At 35.1% G+C, this 18270-nt stretch overlaps 1 protein-coding gene across 6 annotated transcripts in view; it reads right to left on the bottom strand.

The window, feature by feature from the left end:
• Window positions 1–4122: 4122 nt before the first annotated feature.
• Window positions 4123–18270, bottom strand: part of RBBP8 (RB binding protein 8, endonuclease) — a 94542-nt gene continuing 80394 nt past the window's right edge. For all 6 annotated transcript variants that reach the window (XM_074340242.1, XM_019741272.2, XM_074340243.1 and 3 more), the window contains 5 exons: window positions 17481–17624; window positions 13320–13389; window positions 9312–9408; window positions 6188–6329; window positions 4123–4478 (listed from right to left, as the gene is read on the bottom strand). In XM_074340242.1, coding sequence (XP_074196343.1) covers window positions 4381–4478; window positions 6188–6329; window positions 9312–9408; window positions 13320–13389; window positions 17481–17624 — 551 coding nt within the window. In that variant the 3' untranslated portion in view covers window positions 4123–4380. The remainder of the gene's footprint in view (window positions 4479–6187; window positions 6330–9311; window positions 9409–13319; window positions 13390–17480; window positions 17625–18270) is intronic.

The following is an 18270-nucleotide window of genomic DNA, read 5'->3' on the forward strand; positions in this document are numbered from 1 at the left end:
GGGAGAAAAGAACCAGACTGAGTTTCTAGACTACAGTTCAGTTCCAGCCCACGGGGACCTTACAAGGCCTGATTCTCTTTGGGCTTCTGTTTCCTCATTATAAAGTGAGGGCCTAGAATCTCTAAGGCTCCTTCTGACTCTTGGTATGTTAACATTTCCATATTCAGCTTAGTTTCCCAAGTTAGACTGCATTGTGTCTTCCCCTCTGCTTCTTTAGGTTAACTAATCCTTAAGGCACAGTTCAGATTCTCATCATCCTTAATATTTCCTTGGTACTCAGTCTAAGTTCCTTTGACCTCTTAGGCATCTCTTTTTTTAAAACGTTTATGTCCGGTCTCCCACTGGGAAATAACAGCATCTCACATATCTCTTTGTATCCCTAAATGCCTAGCATGTGGTAAGTTCACAATGCTTGTTGATAATGTTTTCTTGGGACCATGAATTATTGCCTCTGCCCTTTGTTTTATTCCAACGATAGCTATGTTCAAAGCTTGTTTTTTGCCCAATGAGCTTTCATTACTGTTCCAAAGGTTCCCGACTCATATCCTATTTATTCTAGAAATTTTCTTTCATGATACTCCCATTCAGCCCCAAGTTTCCACTGATATTCTCCATAAATAGCTCTCTTCTGGCCTCTCCTGGTGTGATAGCAAACAACTGTTTCATTAATTCTTTGCTGAAGTGCACGCTACAGGACTCCAGTGTAAGGACACCTTCAGTTTTCTAGGGAACCATTCTAACACCATCAACTCTGCAAAACGAAAGATTTTGAGATGTCTCTTAAACTTAGAATTATTGCGAACAGACAGCTGGATGGTGTTTATTTCTGGAATTATGCAATACTGGGCTCTAATGTTTATTTCTGAAGAGATACTTTTCAAAATTAAATTCATGCTTGTTACGTTGTCAGGGATAACAGAATAAGATTCTTAGGTGTGTGTTTTTTTAAAAGCTTGCTCCTTTGGAGAAAATTTCCCAACTTTTGCCTGAACATGATATTGTATTTAGTATTGTGCCTGGTGAAGTGCTTGATAAATGTTAAATAAATTTATTAGTATTTGGTTTATGTAATACTATTCCATTTTTTGTGAATGAATTACGAATTAAGGACTATCTGGGGAGGAATCTTTGCAGTATTTCCAAGTTATTTCTTTTAGAGGACCTAAGAATGTTCTCTATGCATTTCTTTTATATATATATATATATATATATATATATATATATATATATATATACACACACACACATATATATATATATATATATTTATTTTTTTTTTTTAAGGGGAACAGGACTTCATTGGGGAACACTGTACTTCCAGGTCTTTTTCCAAGTCAAGTTGTTGTCCTTTCACTTAGTTGTGGAGGGCGCAGTTCAGCTCCAGGTCCAGTTACCACTGTTAGTTGCAGGGGGCACAGCCCACCAACCCTTGTGGGAGTTGAACTGGCAACCTTGTGGTTGAGAACCCACTGGCCCATGTGGGAATCGAACCGGCAGCCTTCAGCATTAGGAGCACGGAGCTCCAACCGCCTGAGCCACCGGGCCGGCCTGCATTTCTGAATATATATGCTAGATGCAGTTTAAACTGAGTTACTAATACACTGAGCCTATAAACAGCAGCCTTTCTAGTTGGACTTTCATTATAATGAAAAGTGTTAGGGAATATTCTGTTTTATTTCGCTTTCGAGGTAGTATGTCCTCTATATACATTTGGCCCTGTGATTAACCCATGTAAATGGCTGCTTTTGATAATCTTAGGTTTCAAATGGTTTAATCAAAATACCTGATTGTTTAAAGGCAGGAAGGTGTTACTCAAATGTTAAGTCTGACATATGGTTCTGAATGCTTTCAAATATTAAATCAGAAGTCTTCAACTTTAAAAAGCTCACAGGCAACCTGAAACTATATATAATCATATATAAACAGCGATTGACATATATTCGTATGAAAATATTGTTTAACATGTATAATAATGCTTTACAAATGAATAGAGCCATTTATATATATTATATTTTTTAAAAAGTTTGAGTGTATTATGCATCATATACTTCAGTTTTGCATTTAAATACATCCTTCTAACTCAACTGCATTGAAATAACATCTTCTAACTCAAGTGTTTTTAAATAGTGTCCATTTCAGGACTTCATTTAAAGGCAGAACTAGTCAAGAGCTGATAAAAAGGGAGAGAGACCTCTACCCAACTTCATACTGGGTGACAGAATGAAGTGAAAAATGCAAAATGCTAGTTAATAAGGGTTGGGTTGCTGTCCAGCTACTATCAGGTAGGCAATTTCTTGCCGTCTCTGCTTAGCCCGCCTTTAACAAAGCAGAATCCACTAGAGATATATAGCTTTAACTGCACATCCTTCGTACCCTGTTCAAATCCAGGTTTCTCTCAATCTCCTGGCCTTTAAAATTAAAAGCACTATACTATATAGTAGATATAAGCTCTGATTCTGGAATTATGCAATACTGGGCTCTAATTTTATCTCTCAGGTATTAGAGGTAGCCAAGTGACAATTCTGGCTATTGAGAAATAGAGGAAGTTATCAGGTGGGGCATTCTGGAAAACTTTTTAAAGAGAAACAAAAACAAATGATGTGTGCTTTTGTTCTTTTTCCTTTCCCTTCTTCCTGTCTAGAACATGGAGATGACAGTAGAGGTGGCCTAAGTATTTTATAGTTTCAAGGATGAAGGCCACATACAGAACATGAAACAGCAGAAAGCTAGAAGAAATTTCCATGAGGGCATCATGGAGCTTTGGACTGCCGACCTCCACGTTTTAATGTGAGAAAAATAAAACCTGTCATTTGTTGTTTTAACTGTTTCTTGGATCCACTTTTGGCAGCTTAATGTTAAGCTGATACATAAATTCGTAAGATTTAAGGATTAAAAGAGAAAACTCTATATGAAGAACAAAACAGTTCCTGGCATAAAGCGAGTGACCTATGAATGGTTGCTATTATTTTGGCGAGATTAGATGACTGCCAGCAGAGAACAAAAATCAAACAGGATAAACAATTTGGGAAGGGAAGAAAAATGCTGAACAGAAACTATGATAGGGCTGTAAAATTCAGAAGCACATTCAGAGCCAAACAATGTGCATATGGGATGTGACATATAGTAGGTAGATCACTCAACACAGGTGATTTCTTTTCCGATCCTCTCTGTGAGACCACAAACTGCTGTAGTTTATTCACATAAGAACCTTGATCAATGAGAAAAACAAGACTAAGCAAAGAGAATTTTAGGAACTCTGAGAAGTACAGGTTTTATCTATATGATTATTTAGATTTTAGTGAGGCATTCCACTCAGTGTCTCATGGACTCCTGCTTATATAATACTATCAACATATGGATTACAGGAATACACAAAAAAGACCACTTAAAAAAGGTGACACAGATGTGGTCAGTCACCTTAATGACTCAGACACCAAATCCTAAAGGAACAGAAAGTTTGCTAAGTAGAGAAATCTATTTTGTTGCCAAATTGGAAGTTCATAATGTTAGTCAATCCAGAAAAACAATACAATTAAAGTTGCACACATGGGCAGAGAACTCAACCAATTCAGCTTGAAAGCTGCACCAGAAAAAAAAAAAAAAGTATAATGAAAAGAAAACATGTGAAAGCTGGAATATTAGGATTAAATCAGAGGATGATATTAATTTGTATTATAGGTGAAAGGATAAAAAGTTGGTATTTGCGGTCACCTTGAAAGGAATATACTAGAGTAGTACCTCATTTCAAGTCAGTAAAAGAAAAAACCTGGAAAGTTAAAAAGGACTATTAAAACTAGGTCTTTAAAAAAAAGACTTAAATGTCAGTCATTGGAATGACCTACAGAAGAGCAACTGATGAAAAAAATGAAAATTTGTAATGATTAACATGAAGTCAGTCAGGCTGAATGTAAATATTAGGTTGGTGCAGAAGTAATTGCACCAAAAAAAAGTTTAAAAGGTTAAAAACAATTGCAAAAACTGCAATTACTTTTGCACCAACCTAATACCAAAGGCAGGTGGAGTAAAAAGTAAAGATCTGAAGGGCAATAAATCACAGACTATAACTATCATTATTTTCAAAATTGTAATTAGGTTATACCAAATAAAGCAGATAAACAACTCTTAAGTTAGAGTGCAAAATGAGAGCACCTTATTGTTTTATTGGTGCAAAAGCAAGAAAATACAACATTCACTTATCCACATTTTAAATAGTCGTTTGTGTGGTGAGTAAATGCCATTTAAAAATATTTTCCATAGAAAAATCATTTATAAATCAGTTTACAGAAGATTAAAAAAAAAATCAGTGTTTTTAATACCAACTTTAGCTATAAATAACTAAAAAGAAACAATATTGTTCTCTAGCCTGTTTTGCTCTAACATCTATGTCTTCTGTTCCTTGCCTTTCGGCGAAAAAATCGCATTGTAAGGCTGCCGTCTTTTTGGGCGAGGACAAGGATGAAGATCTTCCTTAATGTAACCTTAAAAACAAAAGACAAATTTAAAAGATTATATTTGCAGCATACATTTCCTTCAGCATACATCCAGTACACATGTGTCTTATTTCATGCCTTCTAAGTTTACATGATTCTTCCGATTATCAGCTGAGTGATGCTAATGAATGATTTTACTATTTAGCGTCAGTTGCCTGATATATACTAACAATAGCAGCAAATATTTATCAGACGTATTGTATACATTATCTCAGATAATACATTCCTTTAAAGTAGCTTCCACTATACCTATTTCACAGATGAGGTAATGAAGACCCAGGGAAGTTAAATCACTCAAGTCATCAAAGCTAGGAAGAGGAAGAGCTGCGACCTTGCCCAACATCTGTCTAACTCCCAAACCAGAGCTCTTAAGCACTTTCCTCCTCTGCCCTCCCATGGGTTGCAATAGGGTCAATGGCTAAACACAAACTCTTTACCATTATGATAAATTCCAGGTGCTTATCAGAAAGACATTTTTAAAAGAATTTTATTTTGAAGTAAGTTTAGGTTACAGAAAAGTTGCACAAAAATTAACAGAAAGAAAAGACTTTTTGTAGTGGTAATTTCATGATATGACACGCCCCTATATTCTTCGGACTATTCAATTCTCTGAAGGTGTGTCCAATCATGTAGTTTGCGGGGAGGACGGTGCCCTGCCACACCCCTGGGCCATATTAGTGGTGCAAACACAGGCTGTATCCAGATTGTCCTAGTTCTGTTTGATGACCAGGCTGAGATATCATGTCAAAGAGGACTTAACCTAGCTTGTTAATGGCAAAAGTGGAAATACAGATAATGTCTGTCAAAGAACTGCATCTTTTGGGAAAACTATCTTACAACTAAATACATGGAGTTCTCAAGTTGCATATATTCTCAAATTATATTAAATATAAGTGCCATATTTGAAGGAGCGAGACGCATGTCAACAATCTTCCAAACAAACAAACGAAAGTCCTTTTTACTCATGTATTGTTTAAAAATACCCAGCATTCTGGGTAAGTGAGGTTTTAAAACCTAAAATTCAGAGTAGTCACTCTAAAAAGATGCTTTTTTGGGGGGCGGCCGGATGGCTCAGTTTAAGGTTAGAGCACGAGCTCTCAACAACAAGGTTGCCAGTTTAATTCCCACATAGAATGTGTGCCCCCTACAACTAAAGATTGAAAACGGCAACTGGACTTGGAGCAGAGCTGCGCTCTCCACAACTCGATTGAAGGACAACGACTTGGAGCTGATGGGCCCTTGAGAAATGCACTGTTCCCCAATATTCCCCAATAAAAATTAAAAAAAGAAAAAGAAAAAAAACCTGGGACAGCTTTAAAAAAAGGTGCTCTTTTTTTTTTTAACAATATAATTTTACTGGCAACTTTTGTAAGGTTATTTATTTTATTAAAAGTCATTTGATTATACCATGAAAGAGAAATAACTTTCTGAAATTTGAATAAAAACCAAGATAATGCACACACAATCATGCTAAAGTGATTATAAACAACCTTAGGTTACAATAAAATTCCTCTGATTACAATAAAATTACCTGAAGAGCTGAAGGTAAGCCCTTTATCTTTACGAATTTGTTTTTATGACACAAAACTAGTACCCAACTTGCAGCAGAAGGTAAAGAGCCATGAGAGAAAGTTAGAATTGGGTACATACAGTATTAAAAAAAATTAATTCCAAAATGTTATAATCTATACTCTCACCTCTTTCCTCACAAGTCTGAGTAGAAGGAAAGCCAACTTCCCAGAAATTCTCTGGTGTGTTGGGTGGAATATAGCGGAATCGGTGTCTTGAACAGGAAGCCAACTTCTTTTCTCTTTCTTCTGCTGGAATATCTGCATAATACTAATAATAAAAACAGGTAAGTTTTTCATTTAGGAGTAAAAATGGAATGTTATGATTAATGATTATAAACTTGATTACTGATTAAAACTTGAAGCTAAGAAAGCTATTGATTAAAGTATTAGGCCGTCTCAGAAAACTTAATACTTCCTGATGATAATATTATTAATTACTTACTAGTAGTAATTAGTGCTGGTCTGTGAAATGTCTGCTTCACAAAATGAGAAAAGGAGCTTGTATTACAATGTAAATCAACATACTGCTTCCTTAGTCAATAAAGTCTTACAATGAAATAAAAATGCCAGTTGTTCTTTACAGTGTGCTTAATGATGTAGATGATTTATATACCAGTGCAAACTCTTCATCTTTGTCAGACCAGTAACAAAAAATGCACTTTGAATAGCACTTTTCTCAATTATTTGGATATAATGTGTGTTTTGAAGTAATTTTCCTATCTCTAGTTTTTCAAAATAGAACTTTAGCTTTGAATGTCACAGGCTTAATTACTTCCCCCTTAATCTGTACTTATCAATCATTATCAAAAGCATATTATTTCTTGCAACTGCAATCATAAAGAACCTAAACGTAATACAAACAAGGAAAAAACTTCTATGTAAACATTGTACAGGTCTTCAAGCTCCAGACCTTGAAAAAAAAAAAAGCAGTAATGTAAAGTTTAACAGAACACAGATACAGGACCACGCAATCTAGTTAATTCCATTTTACAGTTGAGAAACTGAAAATTGAAGTGGTAATTTACCAAAGCTATCATTGAAAGTGGCAGACTTAGGACTTGAATTTAAGTTTGAAGTAAAGGATTTTCATACTAGAGTATCTCTGAAATAACTTTTTTTGGAGGGTGTCTTTTTCATCATTCTCATTGCCATGAGTATAAGAAGCCTTCATTACTTTAGCCTGGAAATGAGATGGGGTGCCCTTAGAGAATTATGGTTATCAACTAATATTAGGGAAACACTGCCACCAAATGACAACACATTCAAAAACAATGTAGGTGTGTGGCTGTAACAGTGAGCAAGTGGGAGAGTAGCTGAAGATGAAGTCAGAGAAAAAGTGGGGTGTCAGAGTCTGCTGTCCTTGATAAGGACTTTAGATTCTATTTCTTAGTGAGATGCAAAGACATTTAAGTTTGGAGTAGAGGTGTGACATGATTTAGTTTTCATTCTAAAAAGATCACTAGGAAAAAAACATCCATTCATTCCTGTGTTGCAATTACTTGTGAAGAGACAAGAATGAAAGGAAAAGAAGAATGGGGATAGGGGTATACAGGAACTCTTTGTACCTTCTGCTCAATTTTGCTGTGAACAACTGCTCTAAAAAATTGTTTATTAATAAACAAACAAACACAAGGACGGCACTTAGAAGCTATTTCAATAGCCCAGATGAGATGAAATGGTGCCTTGCTCCAGGGGTTTAATGGTGGGAGTGGCTAGAAATGGGATATCTTTTGAAGGCACAATCAATAGGATTTGCTGATAGATCAGTTATTGAGATACGAAAGAAAAGCGTAGAGGATAACTACAAGATTTTTGTTTTAAACAACTAGAAGAATGGACATGTGGGAGACTCAGAGGCCTGGGAATCTAAGTTAGAAATATGTTTACTTTTGGACATGTGAAATTTGCGATGACTGCTACACATCCACATGTGTATTACACATTCCACATTTGGAATAGGCAATAGGATAAATTAATGGGATCCATAAGCACATAGATAATATTTAAATACATGGGACTGGCACTTTCACTCCTGCTCATGAGGGAGTAACAGGGAACAGATTTACCGTCCTACCTTAAAACAACTGAAAAACGGAATAAAATGTCTAAAACGTTTTTCAGAGATTAGATAATAGCATAGGAAATGATTCCTAAGAGAAGGAAAGCAAATTAACAGTGCTTCTAGCAAAAGAGCTTTTTTCTAACTGGTCATAGTAGTTCCAGATTTTAAAGAGTTATGGTTGTAACTAAAAACTGGAGGTTTATTTAGTACAGACCGTGTTCCTTAGTTAAGAAAACATGATACATTCAATTTGTGTTATGAAAACTCCTGATATAGGATGTTTTGTTTGTATTGCCAAACTGCTTTCCAAAATAGTGATGCCAATTTACACTCCCACTGTTGGTGCATGAGAGCACATTTCTCCTCAGATGCTTACCTGTATGGTAATCTATTCACATACAACTTTAATGTGCTTGGTTACCAAATTTCCTAGCTTATGGTTGTTAAAAAGAAAATTTGAAAAGAGAAGTAAATTGCTGGAAGCAGGCATCTGATAGCTAATGAATAATAGGGAAGAAATAAAAACAGTATGTTTTAAGAACACAGAACTTGCCTGAAACTATTTAGTAAGAGGACAACATAATGCTATCTATATATTATAATTGTATTATCCAAGACAGCCAATGTATAAAAGGAAAATATAATTGTGTTCTAAGGATGAAATAGAGTCTATACATTTTTTTTTAGAAAGGAAAATGTTTGGGGGAAAAAAGAGCCTATGGCTGTACCTATTACTTAGAGTATTAAGAGTATATCTCATTTCCCAAGAGTGCTAGTATGAGTAATAAATGTTATAGTAGAGTTTCCTACTGAAATATTAAAATTCCCCCCAAATAGTATATATATAAGAGCCTTGCTGTAACATAACTCAGGGGAAAAAATTAAAAGAAATACAAATAAATATAGAAAAATGGCACAAACGTCTTAAGGCTCTAATAAGAACTTGAGGTTAGGCTCCAGATTTCCTTAATAAAAATCTAAGAGAAATTGAGGGCTTTCCTTTGTATCTATTTATATCTCTCAGGTTCTAGCCAGTATATACTTTATTCATTCTGTTATTCCTGGCTCAAACTAGGTTCCCAGATACAAATAAGGTTTGTATCTATGATTTTTTAAATCATAAATTTATGACCTATGAAACCATACTTTAAAAAAACCCAATTGAACAGTATTTATAGTAGTACTTACAATTTCACATTCCTTACATGTGTGTCCGAGCAATTTTCTCCTCTCTTCTTTTTTCCGAACCACCTCAATATGAGGAAAGTTTTGTAAGCCAGTCTCTCTGGGTGGGGGGAAATAAATTAAATTTAAAATTAATCTATTTGTTACTACAAAGATCTTTGGTTTGGGTTTTAAATTAACATAAGTGAGAGTTCAGGAGAGATATAATACCAAAACATTCATTCACTTTATTTTAAATGCTTATTCAGTATGTTAGAAAAATAATATTTCTCCTTTCATCTTTCAGTCAATATTTATTAAGCCTACTATATGTGAGGTATTTTTATGGATATTTTTTCTCTGAAAAAATAACTACTATCTATTTTCACCTCTGATTAGCTGAAAATAATTAGGCTAGGAAGTAAAATATAAAATAGTCTAATTAAAAAGGAATACTGTATTATTAAACTCAGGGATTAGTATTATATAACATAACCAGGAAAGAGAATACTGCCCCTGTTAACTCATTTTTCTAGAACTAAGAACCCATATTTCAGGGCTAAGCTACTCCTGCCAAAGAACAGATTCATCTGTTTCCTATGCCATATGCTATTTCCTCTAAAAATTCGTTATGCTGCTTCCATCCACCCTGAATTCTTCAAAATGTTAGGGAAAATTGTCATTTACACTTGTCCCTGACTGGATCAGATCCTATGTGAACCACTGGAAACCTAGGAAGGGTCAAAACCACTGAGGTATGGATTAAAGAGGGATAGAGTACTTTGAGAAGAAAAAGCCATCAGGAAGCACGGACCATTTTTTAAAATTAATATACTTGTATCCTTTTAAAAAAAACCGAATATAGAAAAAAATCCAAACTTATAAGATAGGTAAATAATTATGTGATGGCACATACATATTTTTAATACCAGAAATATCCCCCAGGAAGTTTAAACAATCCGACTCACAAAAAGTGATTTTTAAAATGACTTGCTGGTGACCTATATATTGCTTTAAGGTATTTTGATCACATTACCCTCTAGATGGCATGCACTTTCCTTCAAAAGAAAGCCTTAATTGCTCTATTTCAAAATCTATGAGGTTATAGGCCTCTTTTGTGCATCAAGTCAAAAACTCTTAACTCAGGAGTAATCTGTGAATTAAAAAAGGGAGACCAAGAAAGGACAGGGAAAAGCTATTGCCATAACTATATTTTCTTTCACAGTTACGGAATCTTAAGCTTATGTAGAATGCAGTTTGTGTGTGTACTATAACGTGTACTATACCACAGCAGGGAAAGAACGAGCAGACTGGCATCTGTAGGGACCTCAAAGCATCTCCCCAAAGGTTACTAAGCTTCCTGTCCCTGACATAACACAACTCATCTTCCAGGGTTTGCTACTATTCTCAGTGTGGAAAGGATCCACTAACTCCTACACCTTTATCCACCTCCTGCATCTCCACCTATCTCAAATGGTTTCAGTTTTATTTATCCAAATAAATAAAATTACTCATATTTTTTAAAAAAGTTAGTGAACCTCTAATATAAAACATTTGAAATGACAGTTTCTAGCAGCAGACTAGAAACTATCTCAAAAATGCACAGGCAAAAATTTGAAAAGAGAATGCACAAGGCTATTCAATGCAGCATTATGCATGACAGCAAACTGTAACCAACCCAAATAAATGTCCACTGCTGGGAATAAACTATGGTACAAACAATGTATGAAACTAAGAAAAGAAATGAGGAAAGCACTATATACTATCTATGAGTGATTTCCAGGACATGTAGTTAAATGAAAAAAGCAAAGTAGATATAAAACATTCTACCATTTATCCAAGGGAAGAAAGTGTGACTATCTACATCTATGTAGATATATGTAGATAAAATTTTGGTTTTAACTTTTTTAAATGGATGGAAAACCATGAAATTTTAACAAATGGATACTTTTGGGGATAGGAAGTTAACAGATAAGAAGTTAGACGTATCTGAATATACCTTGTTTTGGAGCCCATGTACATAATTTACCTAATTTTAAACAGGAATTAAAGATAAAAAGAAAAATATATTCCCGAAAAATCAAAACCAAAATAAAACAAACCTGGGTACTGAATTGGTGGCATAACTATACCGAAAATAATGATCCTAAGTGACCTTAAAACACAGTGATCTGATTGCATATTTCTGATAGGATGTATCTTAAGGACAAAAACACACATGAAAATGTCTTATACCATTTTCATAAATCATATTATTGGTAATAGTCTGCATTCTGAGATTGTTTTACATGTGTATTGTAGAATAAATTAAATGAGGAATGATGTTGGTGGCACTGAGAAGTGGAATTTTCAGTAGCTGTGACAAAGGAGATACATAAAAAATAGTCCTAAACTTGAACTGGAGCTATCAGTATAAACGAGTGTAGCTTATCTGAAAAAACAAAATGAAACACAAACTTTATTTTTAACTCTGTCTACCTAAAAGGTCTTGAAACAATGACTAACAGCTGCAATGAGCAACTCTAGCAGTCAGACTATGGTCTAAATACCATTTCTCACTAAAAGAAATTAAGGCCGCTGGAGAAATGGGGGATTCCAGGCCTATGGCAGGAAGTGTACAAGAGAGCCTAGAACGTCTTATATACCAGAAGCAAAAAAGCTATGAAAGACTAGTGTAGTATCCATTCAAAGAGGCTTCCACTGGGCAAAGATGGGACAATTTGAGTATCAATAAGGGTAATAACTGAAAAGGACTGAAACACAACTAACATATTTAAATCCATGAGTTCATAATGATACTTAAACAAAAAACTCCCTAGTCACATTTGAGATGCTAGAGTACTATTTCTTTGAACACTGGTAAATAAAGAATCATTTAGCAACAAAATGACAGCTCTTATCTACTAGAGTCGTACAAGCATCAAAAAAATTTATCTCGGCCTGCCGGATTACTGTAACTATCAATGGAAACAGAAGTATAAGGTATAATTTTGCTTACTGAGTGACTCAATTTGCCAACATTGTTAACTTAAAGGAAAAAAAAAAGCATAATAAATTTTTGGAATGAATTACTATGCCTTAATTCACTTCTAGAATGACTAGTACATGACTGAAAGTTACAGAATTTACAAACTTTTGATAAAAGGCAGAATGTGACATTATGGTTCAAATCAAGATGCTTAAAGCTTTTTTTAAAGGTTTAAAAATCCTCATAAAGGGCTGGCCCGGTGGCTCAGGCGGTTAGAGCTCCAAGCTCCTAACTCCGAAGGCTGCCGGTTCGATTCCCACATGGGCCAGTGGGCTCTCAACCACAAGGCTGCTGGTTCAACTCCTCGAGTCCTGCAAGGGATGGTGGGTTCTGCCCCTGCAACTAAGATTGAACACGGCACCTTGAGCTGAGCTGCCGCTGAGCTCCCGGATGGCTCCGTTGGTTGGAGCGCGTCCTCTCAACCACAAGGTTGCTGGTTCGACTCCCGCAAGGGATAGTGGGCTGTGCCCCCTGCAACTAACAATGGCAACTGGACCTGGAGCTGAGCTGAGCCCTCCACAACTAAGACTGAAAGGACAACAACTTGACTTGGAAAAGAAGTCCTGGAAGTACACACTGTTCCCCAATAAAGTCCTGTTCCCCTTCCCCAATAAAATCTTAAAAAAAAAAATCCTCATAAAATAATTCTGAAGCACAACCCAAGGCTTGCTACTTAAAGTCTTATACTATATAAAAGTTACAGTATACAATTAAAAAAAAATTTCCAAAGTTCACAATAAAATATTTGTTATAAAGCAGAGAAAACAGCTATCACCATTGTCAAAAAAAAAAAAAAAAGGGGGGTCATGGTGGTGAAAATATCTGTATTTGTAAAATTTGTTTTTATGAACTTTGAGTTCCATTTCTGTTATGGTCCTAGAGTAAACAATATGCATTCTATTTTAACCAAAGTACCAATTTTAACTGTTCAGAGACACTCTGACAAAGATAGCTGTTTTACTGCCAATCACATACATTGCTGGTATTAATCAAGAGCAACTTACCTTTCATCATTTTTAAAATATGGCTCCACAAAGGCTTTCTGTTTGACTTTATCTTGTTTATCACCGTAAGCTATAAACAAAACAAGCAAGCATATCACAAACTGAATGGAGAACTTACTGAGAAATTATTAGTTTTAGAAAAAAAGGACAGGTACCAAAATTTCCATTTTTATTGAGTTTCATACCCTATGCCCGTCCCTAGGCAACTTATTTAAATTTTCTGTAACTAATTTTTGCTTTTTTCATCTGCATAATGAAGAGAGTGCTGATTATCTCACTTACCTCCAAGTTACTAGAGATAAAAATCATATGTATAAAAGTATTTTAGACTTAGACACTATATATGGAAGTCTCACTCTACATAGACTTTTATCAAAATATTTTAGATTTTAAGAGAACTACTCAGATGCTCATTATCATCACCAAACAACAAGATAACTTTTAGTATGCTTCACTTATTAGCCCTGTTGATTTTTATAATGCATCTTGATGCAGGTTATAACTAGGAAATAAAGAGATTAAATAATATTAGAAAACTGGTGACAAATAAGAACTAGGGCTCATGGACCTACATCCCAAGGTGTCTAGACTCAAACAGCCAACTGCTAGCATCTATTCAAATAATCAAAATTTACTAAGCATAGTGCTAAGTTCTGGACATAAAGTGCAGAATGAAAGGGACCATGTCTCCTGTCTTCATGGAGTTTACATGCAGCGAGAGAAACAGACATTAAGCAAGCAGACAGTTAAGGCTTATCAAGAACACATAAGGTGATAACCGATGAACAATAAGAAGTCAGCCAGAGAAGAGGTAGAGTGGGGAATGTTCTAGGTAAAGGTCCTGAGATAGAAAAGTTTGGTCTGTTATAAAAACTAAGAGAAGGGCAGTGTGTGGTTGAGATTTAGCTAGGAAAGAGAGGTGTTGGGGTAGATGTGGTTGGAGAGGTGGGCAGGTTACTAGATCACAACGGACACTGGAGGCCAAAAGGAGTTTGAATTTTATTATAAGTGCTGTAGGAAGCCACTGATGACTTTTAAAAAGAATCTACTTTATTAAGGTATAATTTATATGTAAAATACACTGATTTTTAGTTACTATGACGAATTTTGACAAATGTATATTGCAGTGTAGCTGCTACCCAAATCAAGACAGAGTACATTTCCATCACCCCTGAACGTTTCCTCCTATTTTACTGTTTCTCATGCACAAGAATGTTCTCTCATGTCTCTCCCCTCCCCCACAACCCGACTTGATTTTATCACCATAGCTTAGTCATACTTGTTTTAGAACTTCATATGAATGGGATCACATAATATGTGTTCTTTTTCATCTTTTGCACTTTTCTAGCTCAGTAAGTTCTGGAGATTCATCCACATTACTGAGCCTAGTAGTTCCCTCCTTCTGGTTGAGTAGTATTCTATTATATACCACAATTTATATTTATTGGCCTGTTGATGGACATTTGGGTTGTTTCCAGTTTCGAGCTATTACAAATAGCACTGCTATGTACATTCCTGAACACATCTTTCTATAAACATGTTTTCATTTTTCTTGGGTGTGTATACCTAGGAGAAATTGCTGAGTCACAGGATAGGTGTATGCTTATCTTTACAGAAAACTGACAAACCTCGATAAAACTGTTAAAAAACCCTGCTGAACTGTTTTCCAAACTGCAATTTTATACTCCCACCTGCAGCGAGCGTCCCAGCTGTGCTCCACCCCTGCTAATGCTAGGAATTCTCAGTCTTTTCGGTTAACCACTTCAGAGGGTATGAAGTGGCAGCTCATTGCCTGATGTCCAGTGATGCTGAGCACCTTTCCATGCGCTGATTAGCCATTCAAACATCTTCTTTACACTGAAGGGCTTTTAAGCAAGATAATACAATCCAATTTACATTTAAAATAACTCACTTTTGATTCTCTGTAGAGACTGAAACTGAGAGGAAAAGTAACTGACATGAAAAGATTAGTTAGGAGGGCTGTGGCAGAATAGGGAGAGAGAGGAGGGGTTTAGACTAGAGTGATGGCTACAGAGACGGAGTGAAGTGTCATTAAATGTACTTTGGAAGTAGGACAGCCAGGGCAGTAGGATACTGGGCATGAAGGTGAGGGGAAAGAAAGTCCAGTATGACGCTCACATTTCTATTGTTAGTAATGGGGAGGATTGTTACTGAGGTTTAATGAGATTTGAAAGGCAGGGAAGATCAAATTCGGATAGAAAAATAAAGATTTCTGATTTAAATATATTCAGTTAAGAGGGCTTATAAGATGTCAAGTAGGAAGTGGGATTCAAGTCTGGGGTTCAGAAGAGAGAGGGTGAGGCTGGGAGCAATGAATAGGCAGAAACAGCATCTTTACTTGGCTTCCAGAACACCATATACTCTGGTTTCCCTCCTACTTCACAGGCGCAGCTCCTTCTTTATTCCCTTTGCTGGTTCTTCGTTTCTTTGACCTTTTAACATTGCCACACCCCAGAGGTCATACCTTGAAATGCTTCTCTCTTCTATTTATATACAATACTTTGGTGATCTCGTTTCACTGGAGTTAGGCACCATCTACTTGTTGCCCTCCTGTCCCCCAAATCATTTGTTTATTCTGGATTTCTTGTCCAAACTTGACATATCAATTGCCTACTAAATACCTCCATTTGACTGTCTAGTTAGTATTAACATATCCAGAACTGAGCTTTTGATCTCCTCCCAGAAACCTGTTACAGTACTTCCTCTGAAGGAAGATTTTGTAAAAATTTGTGATACGAGGGTTGAGAAAATGAAATAAATAGACAGTAAATCCTAAATTATATGCCTGGGTGACTGAGCAATATAAAATTGTCTTAAAGTCACTTGGTAGGAAATAAATGGAACTTGGCTTAGATATATTAAGTTTCAGCTGCTAAAGAGACACAAATGTAGCAATACTAAGAAATGCAGGACTAGGATTTATCAGAAGTCAAATGAGAGATGCAGATTTGGAATATTTTCAGAGGTGGTTAATAAAAGCCATGAGAGAAAATGAGTGTAAGAAAAACAGGGTCTTGGGAATACTCTACAAAAAACAAGTCGTCAGAGTTCCAAAGAACAGTGCAGCATCACCACAAAAGCTAAGTGAGAAGAAATTTTGGGATGGCCGGTTTGAAATTTTGGGATTGGTCAACAACAACAACAAAAAGACAAATTAATAATTGTATCTTGCAAAAGAGTATCTTTGTGTGTGTGTGTGTGTGTGTGTGTGTGTGTGTGTGTGTGAAGTTATCTGCCAAAGGCTCTTTTTTGGGGGGAAAAAGTGAATCGAACAGCTGTAAATTTTTATTACAAAATTTCCTTGATCAAGTTTTTTGCCACAGTCTGAGGAAGCAAAGCATGCTGTCCTCTATCTTTGGTTAGGGTCTCATTCATTCTAAGGTCTGTCATTTTAAAAACCTAATGGAAGCACAAGGAAAACATAATCAAGACAGACTGTACTATAGCAGAAGGTGTGCTCATTTAAACCAGTATAAAATAACCTTTGCACAAGATTAAAAATTCTGACCATTTTACACATAGTTAGAATAAAACATTTAGCAAGAATTTTAACTAATTTTCAATTCAGATTATCTACTTAAGAGCCTCACTTAGAGTATTCTTCTTTTAGATGCTACTCTACATTATAATAAAACAGATCTTAAGAAATCTAATATTATATGTGTGTGTGTGTGTGTGTGTGTGTATGTTTTGTCTGGGAAGGTAAAATACTCAAGCAGAAAATGGGTCTGAGTTTTCTGCAAAACTTTCTCTTTTCACTCTATTACAATTATTAATTTATTACTTAAAAAAGAAGTTTCTGAAACTTTTATAAACTTTATGCATATGTTATAAAGGAATTTATAGCATTAAATGAAGATTAATTTCTAAGTTGTGATGAATATTTTATGGTTATATAAGATGTTAATGTAAGGGGAAGCTGAGTGAAACATATAGGGGAACTTGATGAACTATTTATTTAACTCTTCTATTAGTCTGAAATTATCTCAAAAAACAAAAAAAACTGAGAAAGAAATTTTACAAGAAACATGAAACTAATTGTTAATATACTCCATCAAGTCTCTGTTAATTAGCTTGATGACTTGATTTACTGAATTCAGTTTAACTGAGAAGCCATAATTAGAAAGAAAATAGCCTTACTGTTTGGTTTCTTTGTGGTGGCTGGCAATTCCTCTTCTTCATCTGCTACTTGGGGGTAGCTATCTGCCAAACAGGATTCATATTCTTCATGTGTGGTCCGATCAAACATATCTTCAAAACTATTATTCATTTTTCTTTCTCCATCTATGTAAAAGAGCATTGGCTCAGGGCAACATGGAAGCTTTTTCCTTTCTATGTCAATGAATGTGATACTTATAGCAACTGCCACAAATCAATTGTGTACATTTACAAAAGCTTTATACTATGGCTTTAAATGTCCTTTACTCTTGTGAAGAGAATGCTAATTTTTGTTATTTTCATGACGAACACTAAAAATCTTTTTCTATCAGCTTATGTTTATAATTCATACTAAATCAAAAGGCGTCTTTCCTAAAAAACTGAGGAACAGAAAATACATCATAATGTATGATTAAAAAATACTGTTTAAATAAAATGTGTATAAATAGCTGATATTAAAATCTATAGAATTCTGCTTACCTGCTATTCTTCTAATGTAACAACAAAAAAAGTACTTTTTTGCATTATCACTAACACTTGGTAGTTTAGTGTCGATAGACATAATGAATTCAATTCCATACTTGACATGCAAAGTGCCAAATTCATCTTCAGAGAACTAACTACATTTCCCATTATATAATCACATTTTAAAACACAGAATTTACTAAACAAGGATTTACTAAAAAACAGAAATAGATGCAGTTGATTAACAAATCTGACAGAACAGAAGCCTGCAGAGATTACTTTATAAAACAACTACCATCTCCCCCAA

This window comes from Rhinolophus sinicus, linkage group LG09 (assembly GCF_036562045.2).
Source record: "Rhinolophus sinicus isolate RSC01 linkage group LG09, ASM3656204v1, whole genome shotgun sequence".
Classification (NCBI taxonomy): Eukaryota; Metazoa; Chordata; class Mammalia; order Chiroptera; family Rhinolophidae; genus Rhinolophus; species Rhinolophus sinicus.